At 40.3% G+C, this 12,864-nt stretch overlaps 1 protein-coding gene and 1 long non-coding RNA gene across 4 annotated transcripts in view; one reads left to right on the top strand and one right to left on the bottom strand.

Annotated features, from left to right (window-relative positions):
- LOC132538615 (uncharacterized) overlaps nucleotides 1-12,864 on the top strand; it is a 720,469-nt gene that overhangs the window by 64,280 nt on the left and 643,325 nt on the right. The gene's annotated exons all lie outside the window — the stretch shown is intronic.
- Nucleotides 1-12,864, bottom strand: part of PTPRQ (protein tyrosine phosphatase receptor type Q) — a 257,933-nt gene that overhangs the window by 21,600 nt on the left and 223,469 nt on the right. For both annotated transcript variants that reach the window (XM_060191363.1, XM_060191364.1), the window contains exon 39: nucleotides 5,990-6,066. In XM_060191363.1, the coding sequence (XP_060047346.1) occupies nucleotides 5,990-6,066 (77 nt within the window). The remainder of the gene's footprint in view (nucleotides 1-5,989; nucleotides 6,067-12,864) is intronic.

The raw sequence follows: 12,864 nt of genomic DNA, 5'->3' as shown, positions 1-12,864 counted from the left end.
CCTCTCTCCATTTCTCTCTGTCCTATCTAACAATGACGACATCAGTAACAACAACAACAACAGAACAGCAAGGGCAACAAAAGGGAATAAATATTTTTTAAAAATATAAAAAAAAGTCCCTCTGCATATCATTAACTACAGGGCAAAGTGACTTTGGTGCAAGATTTATTATACAACATCACTTGGTTACACAGAACATATGTATTCAGACTTCTTAGCCGGTTGCTTTATTTAGGTTAGCATTCTCTCATGACTGTCTGTCCACACCTTTCCCTCTTCAGAGGGAGCAGAGCCGAGTTCCTGAATATTCCTGTGCTGACACCACCCATGTGGCTCAGTTATGCCTATGAACATTGCTGAATTTCCCTCCTAACATAATCAAACCCTTTGCTCTCACCTCAGCTGCTCATGGGTTTCTATTTACTGGGAATGATTACAACATGATTCAGTTTAAACATCTAAATGTTCAGGTGTATCCTTGTATAAGTCAGACTAAGCTTTCAACATGCACTTGATGTAGGCTACAGAGAAAATGAAAATTATTGAGCATGTAAGATTTCACCAAACTCTTTAAAGAAGAATTAAATTTAGGGCCAAGCAGTGGTGCCGCTGGTTGAACACACACATTACAATGTGCAAGGAACCCAGGTTCAAGTCCCTGGTACCCATCTGCAGGGGGAAAGGTTCATGAGTGGTGAAGCAGGGCTGCAGGTGTCTCTCTGTTTCTTTCCCTCACTATCAATTTCCCTTCTCTCAATTTCTCTTTGTCTCTGTCCAATAATAAATAAATAAAAATATTGGGAGTCGGGTAGTGCAACGGGTTAAGCGCACATGGCGCAAAGCGCAAGGACCAACATAAGGATCCGGGTTTGAAACTCCGGCTCCCCACCTGCATGGGAGTCACTTCACAGGTGGTGAAGCAGGTCTGCAGGTGTCTGTCTTTCTCTCCGCCTCTCTGTCTTCCCCTCCTCTCTCCATTTCTCTCTGTCCTACCCAACAACGATGACATCAATAATAACTACAACAATAAAACAAGGGCAACAAAAGGGAATAAAATTTTTTTTAATAAAAAAATTTAATAAAAAATTTAAAAAAATATTAAGAAAATAATTACATTTTAGAGCTTACCATAATTTGAGAAATTAATAAAATATCACAATAGTGAGTGCATGATTTATTTTTATTATTACTATTACTATTATTATTATTACTATTGCTCAGTTCTGGCTAATGGTCGTGCAGGGGATTGAACCTGGGACCTCAGAGCCTCAGCAATGAGAGCCTTTTACAGAATCATTATGCTATCTCCCCCTCTTTGTGATTTTTTTAAAGTAATGTTTTTAAAATTTTTTTCTTTATTTCCTTTTGTTGCCCTTGTTGTTTTATTGTTGTATTATTGATATTGTTGTTGTTGTTGGATAGGACAGAGAGAAATGGAAAGAGGAAGGGAAGACAGACAGGGAGAGAAAGACAGACACCTGCAGACCTGCTTCACCACTTGTGAAGTGACTCCCCTGCAGGTGGGGAGCTGGGGGCTTGAACCTGAATGCTTATGCCAGTCCTTGCGCTTAGCGCCACCTGTGCTTAACCCGCTGCGCCCAAGTCCCCCTGTGATTTTTTTTAACTACATCTATTTCATGTTCTAGTATAAAACTACATGAGATGTAAAGGATACCTGTTTCACCTCCCAGCAATTCCCCTAGTAAGAAATTTAAAATTCTTCCTTTATCCATTCCTCTTAGAACAGCCTCAATATATGATTGCAACTTAAAAGCAGTTGTCAGCTAGTCTATACTTCAGAGTGACTCATTTTCCCCCTGAGCATATGCTTGGAAGGAAGAGGGCAGAGTTTAGGCATATTTGTTGTTGGGGAAACGATGGAAGAGTATGTATACTCCCCAGGGAGCATGATGAATAAGAAAAGAATAAAAGACCAATGGGAGCATGGGCTGTAGATGAAACTCTCTAAGACCTTTAGTGTCACCGTGGCACAGATGATTAACCTTCATCTGTGAGGTCTTGTCTTGTCTAGAAGCAGATGGTGTGGCAGCATAGCAGGTACTGGCTGGGTCTGAATATGTCAGTCTGATGCTCTGGCATCTTTCTCTCTCTTGTTCTCTTTCTCTTGTAAAATAAAGTGAGTCATTACACAGAGTGGTTTTGATGCCACTTCAACCACTGTTTCTAGACAATGGCTTTCAAAATATTTGAGCCAAATACATGATCACAAGTATTAGATTGCAGAGCAGTACACATGATTATGCCCACAGGAACTAATTTTTTGAAAAATGATACTTAACCTTACTGTATAAAATATGCCCTCATGAACTCTTAGACCATTTTCCCAGACAACATTTCTAGTCCCCCTCCATGCTAACCATCAAGCTCAAGCAATGATTGCTAAAGACATGGGCCCCTAGGACATACCTAAAAATAGACCTCCTAGCTTTTTCCCACCCTAAGATCCCTATCTGTTCTATTTATAATAAAAAAATTTTAATTATCTTTATTTATTTATTGAATAGAGGCATCTAGAAATCAAGAAGGAAAGGGGTGATAGGGAGAGGGAAAGAGCCTGTAGCCCTGTTTCACCACTTGTGAAGCTTTCCTCCTGCAGGTGGGGACTGGGAGCTCGAATGCGGGTCCTTGAGCACTGTAACATGTGCACTCAACCAGGTGTGCCACCATCTGACCCCCCATTTCTAAGTTTTTGGTTCCTGTTTATTAAACAACTTGTCTTGCTTTATATCTTCCTGCCATCAAGTTTCAGATGCTGCTATGATGCCATCCTGACTTCCCTGGGCAGATGGCCTCACCCATGTGTTCTAGAACCTCCCTGCCCCACAACCCTGCCCTACTAGGGAAAGCTAGAAACAGGCTGGGGGTGTGGATCCACCTGCCAACACCTATGTCCATCGGAGAAGCAGTTACAGAAGCCAGAACTCCCACCTTCTGCTCCCCATAAAGAGTTTGGTCTGTACTACCAGAAGGGTAAACGATAGGGAAAGTAAACCAGAGGGCTTAGAATCCCAACTCCACTGTGACCTGACACTTGGAGTCCTGTTCTTATGCCATCAATGAAAGGGAAGCAGATCTGGAAAACACCTGAGGAAGCCAGGCTATTTCCCTTATAAGAGAGGAAAGGAAAAGAAAAGAAAGGACACTCTCAAGTAGTAATAGGCACAGGTGTGTTTTGGAAAGGAAGAGAAGGCAGGAACATACTGAAAATGAGCAAAAAAAAAAAAATACACAGATAAGTAATAGTAGATATAAAGTAAACCCCTAAGTGTGACGTGGGTGGGACTACTGTAGTTTCCAATGGAGGGGACGAGGACACAGAACTCTGGTGGTGTGAACATTATGGAATTATACCCCTATGATCAGTAAATCAGTAATAAAAATAAAATAAAGTGAACCTTTCAAAACATTTTGGGGGCCATGGAGTTGCCTATAGACTTGATATCTTCCATGTATAAGGTACTGGGTCTGACAGTTCTCTTTCTCCCTCCCTCTCTCACTATATATATATATATATATATATATATATATGTACATACACACATACATATATATAATAAGAAACTAAAAACAAACAAAAAGAAAGAAATTTGGGAGCCAGGCGGTAGCACAGCGGGTTAAGCACATGTGGTGCAAAGCGCAAGGACCACGGAAGGATCTTGGTTCCAACCTGCTGCTTCCTACCTGCAGGGGAGTCGCTTCACAAGTGGTGAAGCAGGTCTGTAGGTGTCTGTCTTTCTCTCCCCCTCTGTCTTCCCCTCTGCTCTCCATTTTTCTCTGTCCTATCCAACAACAATGACAGCAATAATAACTACAACAATAAAAAACATGGGCAACAAAAGGGAAAATAATAATAATAAAAAATAAAATAAATAAAAAAATAAAAAGGAATTTGCTCAACAATTTGTTTGGCTTCGTATGTTAACTCTCTTTTCAGTCACCAGGTTCCATATGTCATCAGGATGCCGGCCAGGCTTCCCTAGACTGAAGACCCCACCAATGTGTCCTGGAGCTCCGCTTCCCCAGAGACCCACCCTACTAGGGAAAGAGAGAGGCAGACTGGGAGTATGGACTGACCAGTCAACGCCCATGTTCAGCAGGGAAGCAATTCCAGAAGCCAGACCTTCTACCTTCTGCAACCCACAATGACCCTGGGTCCATGCTCCCAGACGGATAGAGAATGGGAAAGCTATCAGGGGAGGGGGTGGCAAATGGAGATTGGGTGGTGGAAATTGTGTGGAATTGTACCCCTCCTACCCTATGGTTTTGTTAATTAATCCTTTCTTAAATAAAAAATTAAAAAAAAGGAATTTAAGGTGTCTGGATTAGATAACTACAAAGGCAGCTCCTACTGAGAAATCATGGTTGTGTCTACACCAGTGAAGCCCTCTTGCGTGGCACAGTGAACACCCAGAGGACACAGGAGCCAGGGTGGCTCAGTGGGTGGAAGGACTTGCATGTGGGACTCCCTAGAGCGACTCCCAGCATGGCATATCCTGGAGAGGTTTAGCTTCATATCTCTCTCTCTCTCTCTCTCTCATATATGTGTTTATTAAGTGAGATCAGCCAGAAAGAGAAGGATGAATATGGGACGATCTCACTCATGGGCAGAAGTTGAGAAACACAACAGAAAGGGAAACACAAAGCAGAACTTGGACTGGGTTTGATGTGTTGCACCAAGTGAAGGACAACCTGGGGAGGAGGGGGTGGGGAGCTTTCAGGTCCTGGTGCTAATGGTGGGAGGAGGACCTAGGCTGGTGGTGAGACCGTTTGACAGAAAAGTGAGAACATTTAACTGGGTATCAACCACTGTACTTACTGTAAGCCATGAATGCTCCCCAATTAAAAGAAAAAAGTAAAATAAAGCCAAAATAAAATGTGTGTAAAGAATCATAGAGAAGTGGGAGTCAGGCGGTAGCTCAGAGCTTGTGGCACAAAGCACAAGGACCCGCATAAGGATCCTGGTTTGAGCCCCCGGCTCCCCACCTGCAGGGGAGTCGCTTCACAGGTGGCGAAGCAGGTCTGCAGGTGTCTTTCTCTCCCCCTCTCTGTCTTCCCCTCCTCTCTCCATTTCTCTCTGTCCTATTCAACAATGACAACAATAACTACAGCAATAAAACAACAAGGGCAACAAAAGGGAATAAATAAATGCTTTTTTTTTAAAAGGAGACTCCTTAATACAAATTAAAAATTAAATTAGAATTTAAAAAAAGAATCATGGAGAAGAAACATTTACTTTTTCAGTTAGAACACAGTATTTGTTATCTGTGGTGTGTACATTCGGCGTGTCAGTCACCCCCTTGCTGGTGCATTTGAGGAGTATTTACTCTGTGGCTACAGTGGAATGAGTGTTCCCACAAGTAGCTGAAAAGAGAATACACAGGCCTCATGAAGGGCTGGAAGTCAAGAAAGGAAGATAATATAACTTTATGAATACCTGTTTGACCAATTTTCCCTGGAAAGACAGATTAAAAGACTTCAGTATGTATAGATATACATAAAATAGTAAAAAGAAAATGCAGCTATGTTCAGTGAAGTTGTTCCCTTTTTAAAAACATTTTTAAAAATTTTATTTATTATTTGATACAGACAGAGAAACTGAGAGGGGAGGGGAAGATAGAGAGGGAGAGAGACAGAGAGAGACACCTGCAGCTCTGCTTCACTACTTGTGAAGCTTTCCCCCTACAGGTGGGAACCAGGGGCTTGAACCTGTGTCCTTGTACACTGTCATGAAACAGGTGCGCTACCACCTGGCCCCAAGCCGTACAGTTTTCCACTGGTAGTCAAAAAAAAAAAAAGATTGCTAAATGGTAATCTCTTTTAGGAGCTTCTGTTCCTCTGTAGAATGGGTTACTTGATGGTAGTGTCAATCTAGCACATGAAAAGCCACAGAGGGGACAATATGTTTACATGTAGTCAGAAAAGCCATCTGTTTTGAAAAGTATAAAATAATTATAGAACAGCAACTTACAGAAACATAGCTGGCATTAATGTAATCGGATCCTGGAATGCTGACATCAGCTATTAGTTTCACTCTGTTGTTATTGTCTAGAAAAAAAAAAGAGAAATCAATGCTAGTTCAAATTTAAATTTGCCAGTATAGTACTTTTTTTCATAAACGTAAAACAAAAGACTTCATGACGTGATATCCAACATCACAGATGGGCTTAATATTGAAACAACCAAAGATTTTGGTTATTAAGCTATTCCAGAATTTTCTACCTCTAAAAAAAAAAAAAGAAACAAATGAGGTGACATACTCTTTAGTCCACAAACTGATACATATGTAATAACATTTTTAAGCTTTTAATTTTTTTTTCCCTCCAGGGTTATTGCTGGGCTCCTTGCCTGCACCATGAATCCACCGCTCCTGGAGGCCATTTTTTTTTTTTCTTTCCTCCAGGGTTATTGCTGGGCTTGGTGCCTGCACCGTGAATCCACCGCTCCTGGAGGCCATTCCCCCCCCCCCTTTTGTTGCCCTTGTTGTAGCTTCGTTGTGGCTATTATTATTGCCCTTGTTGACGCAATTCGTTGTTGGATAGGACAGAGAGAAATGGAGAGAGGAGGGGAAGACAGAGAGGGGGAGAGAAAGATAGACACCTGCAGACCTGCTTCACCGCCTGTGAAGCGACTCCCCTGCAGGTGGGGAGCCGGGGGCTGGAAACGGGATCCTTATGCCGGTCCTTTGTGCCACATGCACTTAACCTGCTGCGCCACCGCCCGACCCCCAAGTTTTTAATTTTTTACCAGAGAACTGTTCTCTGGCTTATGGGTGTGTGGGAGGATTGAACTTCAGACTTTAAACCCTCAGGCATGAGAGTCTTTTTGTATAACCAATATGTTATATCTCTCACCCCATCTATATTTCTAAGAAACAACATGAACAAAGAAACTTCATCTCATTGATTTAAAGCCCAAATATCCAACAATAGATAAATGCTTAAGAAAGTTGTGCTATGTAGCTTTTTATTTTTTAAAATAGCTTATGTATTTATTATTTTATTTTATTTTATTTTATTTTATTTTATTTTATTTTATTTTATTTTATTTTTGCCTCCACGGTTATTGCTGGGGATTGGTACCTGCACCACAAATCCTCTGCTCCGGGAGGCCATTTTTCCCATTTTTGTTGCCCTTGTTTACTTTTTATTGTTACTGTTATAGCTGTTGTTGGATACAACAGAGAGAAATGGAGAGGAGGGGAAGGCAGAGAGGGGGAGAGAAAGAGAGACACCTGCAGACCTGCTTCACTGCCTGTGAAGCGACTCCCTTGCAGGTGAGGAGCGCGACCTCGAACTGGGATCCTTACGCTGGTCCTTGTGCTTTGTGCCATGTGCGCTTAACCCGTTGCGCTATAGCCCGGCCCCCATGTATTTATTTTTAATGAAAGAAAGATATATATAGAAAGACCAGATTACTGCTCAGCATTGTTTTATGGTGATGCTGGGAATCAAGTCTGGGAACTTGGAGCCTCAGGCATGAGTCCTTTGCAGAACCATTATGCTGTCTTCCCAGCCTTACTATATCACTTTTTAAATCAATGAGACTAAGTATCTTTGTTAATGCTGCCATTACGAGTAGTGCAACAATGATAGTAAGTTGTCATGTATACACACAATGGAATTCTACTTAGCTATAAGAAATGGTGAAATTTTCTTTTGTTATGACCTGAAGGGAATTTGAAAAAAAAAATCACATTAAGTGAAATAAGTCAGAAGGAACAGGGTAAATACCAGAGAGCTTTACTCCACAGGTGAAATTTAAGAAATAAAGCAATGTGAAATACAGGGTAAAACTTGCAGCATATTCAAAATAAAATATAATATTTATAGAATAAAATATTGTTTTTAAAAATATTTTTTTATAAATGCAAAATAAAAGACTTCATGACATGATTGAACCTGGGACCTCAGAGCCCCAGGCCTGAGAGTCTGTTTGCATAACCATCATGCTATCTCCCTTACCTTTATTTATTTATTTATTTATTTATTTATTTATTTATTTTCTGCTTCCAGGGTTATCGCTGGGGCTCAGTGCCATGACTATGAATCCACTGCTCCTGGTAGCCATTTCTTCCATTTTATTGGATAGAACAGAAAGAAATTGAGAGAGGAAGGGGGAGATAGAGAGGGAGAGATAAAGACAGACATCTGCAGACCTGCTTCACCCCTGCTGGTGGGTAGCATGGGCTCGAATCCCAGTCCTTGTACTATATGCACTTAACCAGGGGCACAACCTCCCAGCCCCCCCCCCAAAATATTTGATATATTTATTGGATAAAGTCAGAAATTGAGAGAGAGGGGGAGACAGAAAAAGAAAGAGAGGGGGAAAAAACATTTGCAGCACTGCTTTACCACTTATGAAGCATCCACAATCTGAAGATGGGGACTGGGATATTGAACCTGGGTCCCTGCTCATAGTAACATATGTACTGTACTGGGCGCATCACCTCCTAGTCCTCAAGAACTCTTAAGGGAACTAGGTTGGGCATTCAGTCTCCTACACTGGAGTAAAAGAATAAGAGGGTGAAGTGAAGGAGAGGTGAAATTGTATACTTAGGACAATAGTTTGGAAAATCAATATTCCCTCCAAAAACTATTATCTGCTAATAGCAAAGAAAAGAAAAAAAATTCCCCAAAGCCTAATATTTAACTGTTTAAATATATTCAAGTTTTTTAAAAAAATATTTATTTATTTTCTCTTGTGTTGTCCTTGTTTTTTATTGTTGTGTTATTATTGATGTCGTCATTGTTAGATAGGACAGAGAAATGGAGAGAGGACAGAACGACAGAGAGGGGGAGAGAAAGATAGACACCTGCAGACCTGCTTCACTGCCTGTGAAGTGACTCCCCTGCAGGTGGGGATCCAGGGGCTCAAACCGGGATCCTAAAGGTCCTTGCGCTTTGCGCCACATGCGCTACCGCCTGCCTCCCCTCATTTAACTCTTTAAGATGATTTATATGATTTTGTTATTATAAAGTGTTGCATAAACATAATTACAAATTCTGTATCTATATTGGGACATACTTGTAGAATACACTACCATTAGTAAAATTCCTGAATGTCACTGTACTTCTCAAAGTTTAAAAGCTATGCCAAATATCTCCTGATTATTGCAGTTCATTATCAAACAGTTCTGATTTTCTTATTTTTACTGTCATAAAATAATATTAGACATTTAATTAATTAATTAATTACTTTAAAAAGTTTTTATCTATAAGATGGAAACACTGACAAGACCATAGGATAAGAGGGGTACAACTCCACACAATTCCCATCACCAGAACTCCATATCCCATCCCCTCCCCTGATAGCTTTCCTATTCTTTATCCCTCTGGGAGTATGGACCCAGGGTCATTGTGGGATGCAGAAGGTGGGAAGTCTGACTTCTGGAATTGCTTCCTCACTGAACATGGGTGTTGACTGGTCGATCCATACTCCCAGCCTGCCTCTCTCTTTCCCTAATGGGGTGGGGCTTGGGGGAAGTGGGGCTCCAGGACACATGGTGGGGTCGTCTGCCCTGGGGAGTCCGGTTGGTATCATGGTAGCATCAAGACATTTAATTTATTAACTTTAGAGAGGTACTTTTTTTTTTTTTTTTACCTGAGCCCTGCTCACTCTGGTTTATGGTGGTGCAGGGGCTTGAACTTGGGACTCTGGAGCCTCAGACATGAGAGTCTCTTTGCATAACCATTATGCTATATACCCATACCCGACAGATAAGAATTTTTATCTCCTAGTATTTCTTTTGATTTCCTTGTATATACGTAAAAATAAGCCACTTTGATGATTGATTTTCCATCTTGAATGCCTTTTCCTATGATGTCTTTCTGTGTGTTTAAAGAAATTTTATACTGTAGCCACAAGGTCATAGAAAACCTTTTGCCATCTGTATTAAAATTTTCCCCTTAGGACACTGTCATTACCTAGCTGTCCTGCCGTTATGTCAGTTTCTTTGTAACGAATGTCTTATTATTCTTTACATTATCTTCATTTTGACTCTTTGTAACTATTCATGCCAAAGTGTCAGAGAAATAATCTTACTATTACAAATGTATTGAAAGTTTCTTCTGGAACTTTAATGAGTGTCTCTGCTTTTGTTTAAAATATTTCAATGACTTATTTAGTTTTTAAATAAAATGATTTTTTGTTTTTAAATAAAATTTATTATTTTTAAATAAAATGATTTATGAAAAGATATGCTCTATCTTTTATTATTTGTTGCCACCTGAAGTAAGACAGTGTTTTTTGTTTGTCTTACGTATTGTCTTTTGCCTTCTTTTTCCCATTTCAGACAATGTATTTATTTAGTTCAATTTCTAGTTTTCTTTTTACTAATTTACCTGCCTACTACTTCTTTATTATCAAGTTTTCAATTGTTATTATTTAGAATATTATATTATCTGGTATAATTAGATATCTCTTTTCCAATACTTTTCTTCAATTATTAAAAGTGGTTGAAAATCACGTTTATTTCCCCCTCAAGTATTTCTACCAAGTTGGCATAATAACTGAACATGTTCAGTGATAGTTTTAACAAAGCAAAATAATATAATATAATATAATATAATATAATATAATATAAAATAATACAAAATATTTATAATTATCTGATTATTTTGTAGGCTTTGCTTTAAAAATATTTTATATTTATTTATTTATTTTCCCTTTTGTTGCCCTTTTTATTGTTGTTGTAGTTATTATTGTTGTTATTGATGTCATTGTGGTTATTATTGTTATTGTCGATGTCGCTCGTTGTTGGCTAGAGCAGAGAGAAATGGAGAGAGGAGGGGAAGACAGAGAGGGGGAGAGAAAGAGAGACACCTGCAGACCTGCTTCACCGCCTGTGAAGCGACTCCCCAGCAGGCGGGGAGCCAAGGCTGGAACCGGGATCCTTCTGCCGGTCCTTGCACCTTGTGCCACACGCCCGAGGTTTTGATCTTTACTTGACATTTCTGCTTCTTACTCTCAAGAGTCCACAATTAGCTAAACTTTTTCCTCTCTTCCTCTCTTCCTCTCTTCCTTCCTTCCTTCCTTCCTTCCTTCCTTCCTTCCTTCCTTCCTTCCTTCCTTCCTTCTTCCCCTCCCTCCTTCTTTCTCTCTCTTTCTTTCTTTCTTTCTCTCTTTCTTTCTTTCTTTCTTTCTTTTTCTTTCTTTCTGTGTTGGAAAACTGTTGAAGGTCAGTCTTCCATCAAACCAGCATCTAGAAATCTCTACTGCAAGCATTTGCTGCTAATTCTAGTATCTTAAATCCCTGTAAGTTAATATCTTTTAAAATGCACAGTGATATTTGAAATCCTTTCTACATTACTCAGGGGAGACAAGGCACTTCACTTAGCAGGCAGGCTCAAGCTAACTATCAGACTCTATTAAAATGAGATCATTCCCTCTGAAAGGAAAAACATTTTTTTCTGTATGGCTTCTTCTCTGCAAGTACAATGTGAGAATGTATTTAGTCTGAACATCTCCTCTGCTTATTGTGTGGATGTTATGTACTTGCTTCTAGAGGTGACTGTGAATTTCAAATGTGCCTTCTAACCCAGGCGATGGAAATAAACTTCTATAAAAAGGCTATGGGTCCTGGGGGTTGGGTGATAGTGCAGCGGGTTAAGCACACGTGGTGCTAAGTGTAAGGATCCCTGTTCGAGTCCCTGGCTCCCAACCTGCGGCGGGGGGGGGGGGGGAGGCGGGGTCACCTCACAAGCAGTGAAGCAGTTCTGCAGGTGTCTATCTTTCTCTCCCCCCTCTGTCTTCCTCTGATTTATTTCTCTCTGTCCTATCCAATGATGTCAATAACAACAATAATAATAACCACCACAATGATAAAACAACAAGGGCAACAAAAGGGGAAAAAAATGGCCTCCAGGAGTAGTGGATTCGTGATGCAGGCACTGAGCCCCAGCAACAACCCTGGAGGCAAAAAAAAAAAAAGAAGGCTATGAATCATTAGAGCCATTACTTATCTTGTTCACTTAGAAAGTTAGTCACTTCTTTGCAGCCATCATGAGTCCAGATCTTAATGAGATCTCACTGAGATCTTAATAATGAAATGTTGAAATGTTACATCAAAAGTACCTATCTTTTTATGCCATTCTATGCTCACAGCTCTCCTATTTACAGTAGCAAAATAAATAACCTAAAGGTCCAACAATAGACAAAGAAGTCACAGTATCTATATTCCATGGAATATAACTATGCAGTCAAGAATACGAGAGTGCATCATTTAGAATGAAACCAATGGAAATGGAGGTGGTCGGTTATGCTAAGTGAAATAAACAGAAGTCAAGAACAACTACCAGTTTCACTCATATCTGGTGGGACCTAGAGGACTAAAGCAAATGAACTTAAGAAAAGGGGGGGAAGTGTTGGGTGGTAGTGCAGTGGGTTAAGCACACATGGCCTGAAGTGCAAGGACCGGCTTAAAGATCAGGGTTTGAGCCCCTGGCTCCCCACCTGTGGGGGGGGTCACTTCACCACAGGGAAGCAGGTCTGCAGGTGTCTTTCTCTTCCCATCTCTGTCTTCCCCTTCCCTTTCGATTTCTCTCTGTCCTACCTAGCAACAACAATAGCAATGGCAACAACAACAAGGACAACAAAATGGGAAAAATAGTCTCCAGGAGTAGTGGATTCGTAGTACAGGCGCCGAATCCCAGCAATAACCCTGGAGGCAAATAAATAAATAAAACAAAATAAAAGTAAATAACCAAACTGTCTCTTGGACTTTGTGAGAACTATATTGGAAGAGTGGTAAATGTCACACAGAACTTTTATGCAGGGTGTGGTCACTCACAAACACCATGTATGAGTGAGATATGACACCCTTGAAATCTCATAATTTTGGGCAGG

Source organism: Erinaceus europaeus, chromosome 5 (assembly GCF_950295315.1).
Source record: "Erinaceus europaeus chromosome 5, mEriEur2.1, whole genome shotgun sequence".
Lineage (NCBI taxonomy): Eukaryota > Metazoa > Chordata > Mammalia > Eulipotyphla > Erinaceidae > Erinaceus > Erinaceus europaeus.
This window is presented reverse-complemented; position numbering and strand designations above follow the sequence as displayed.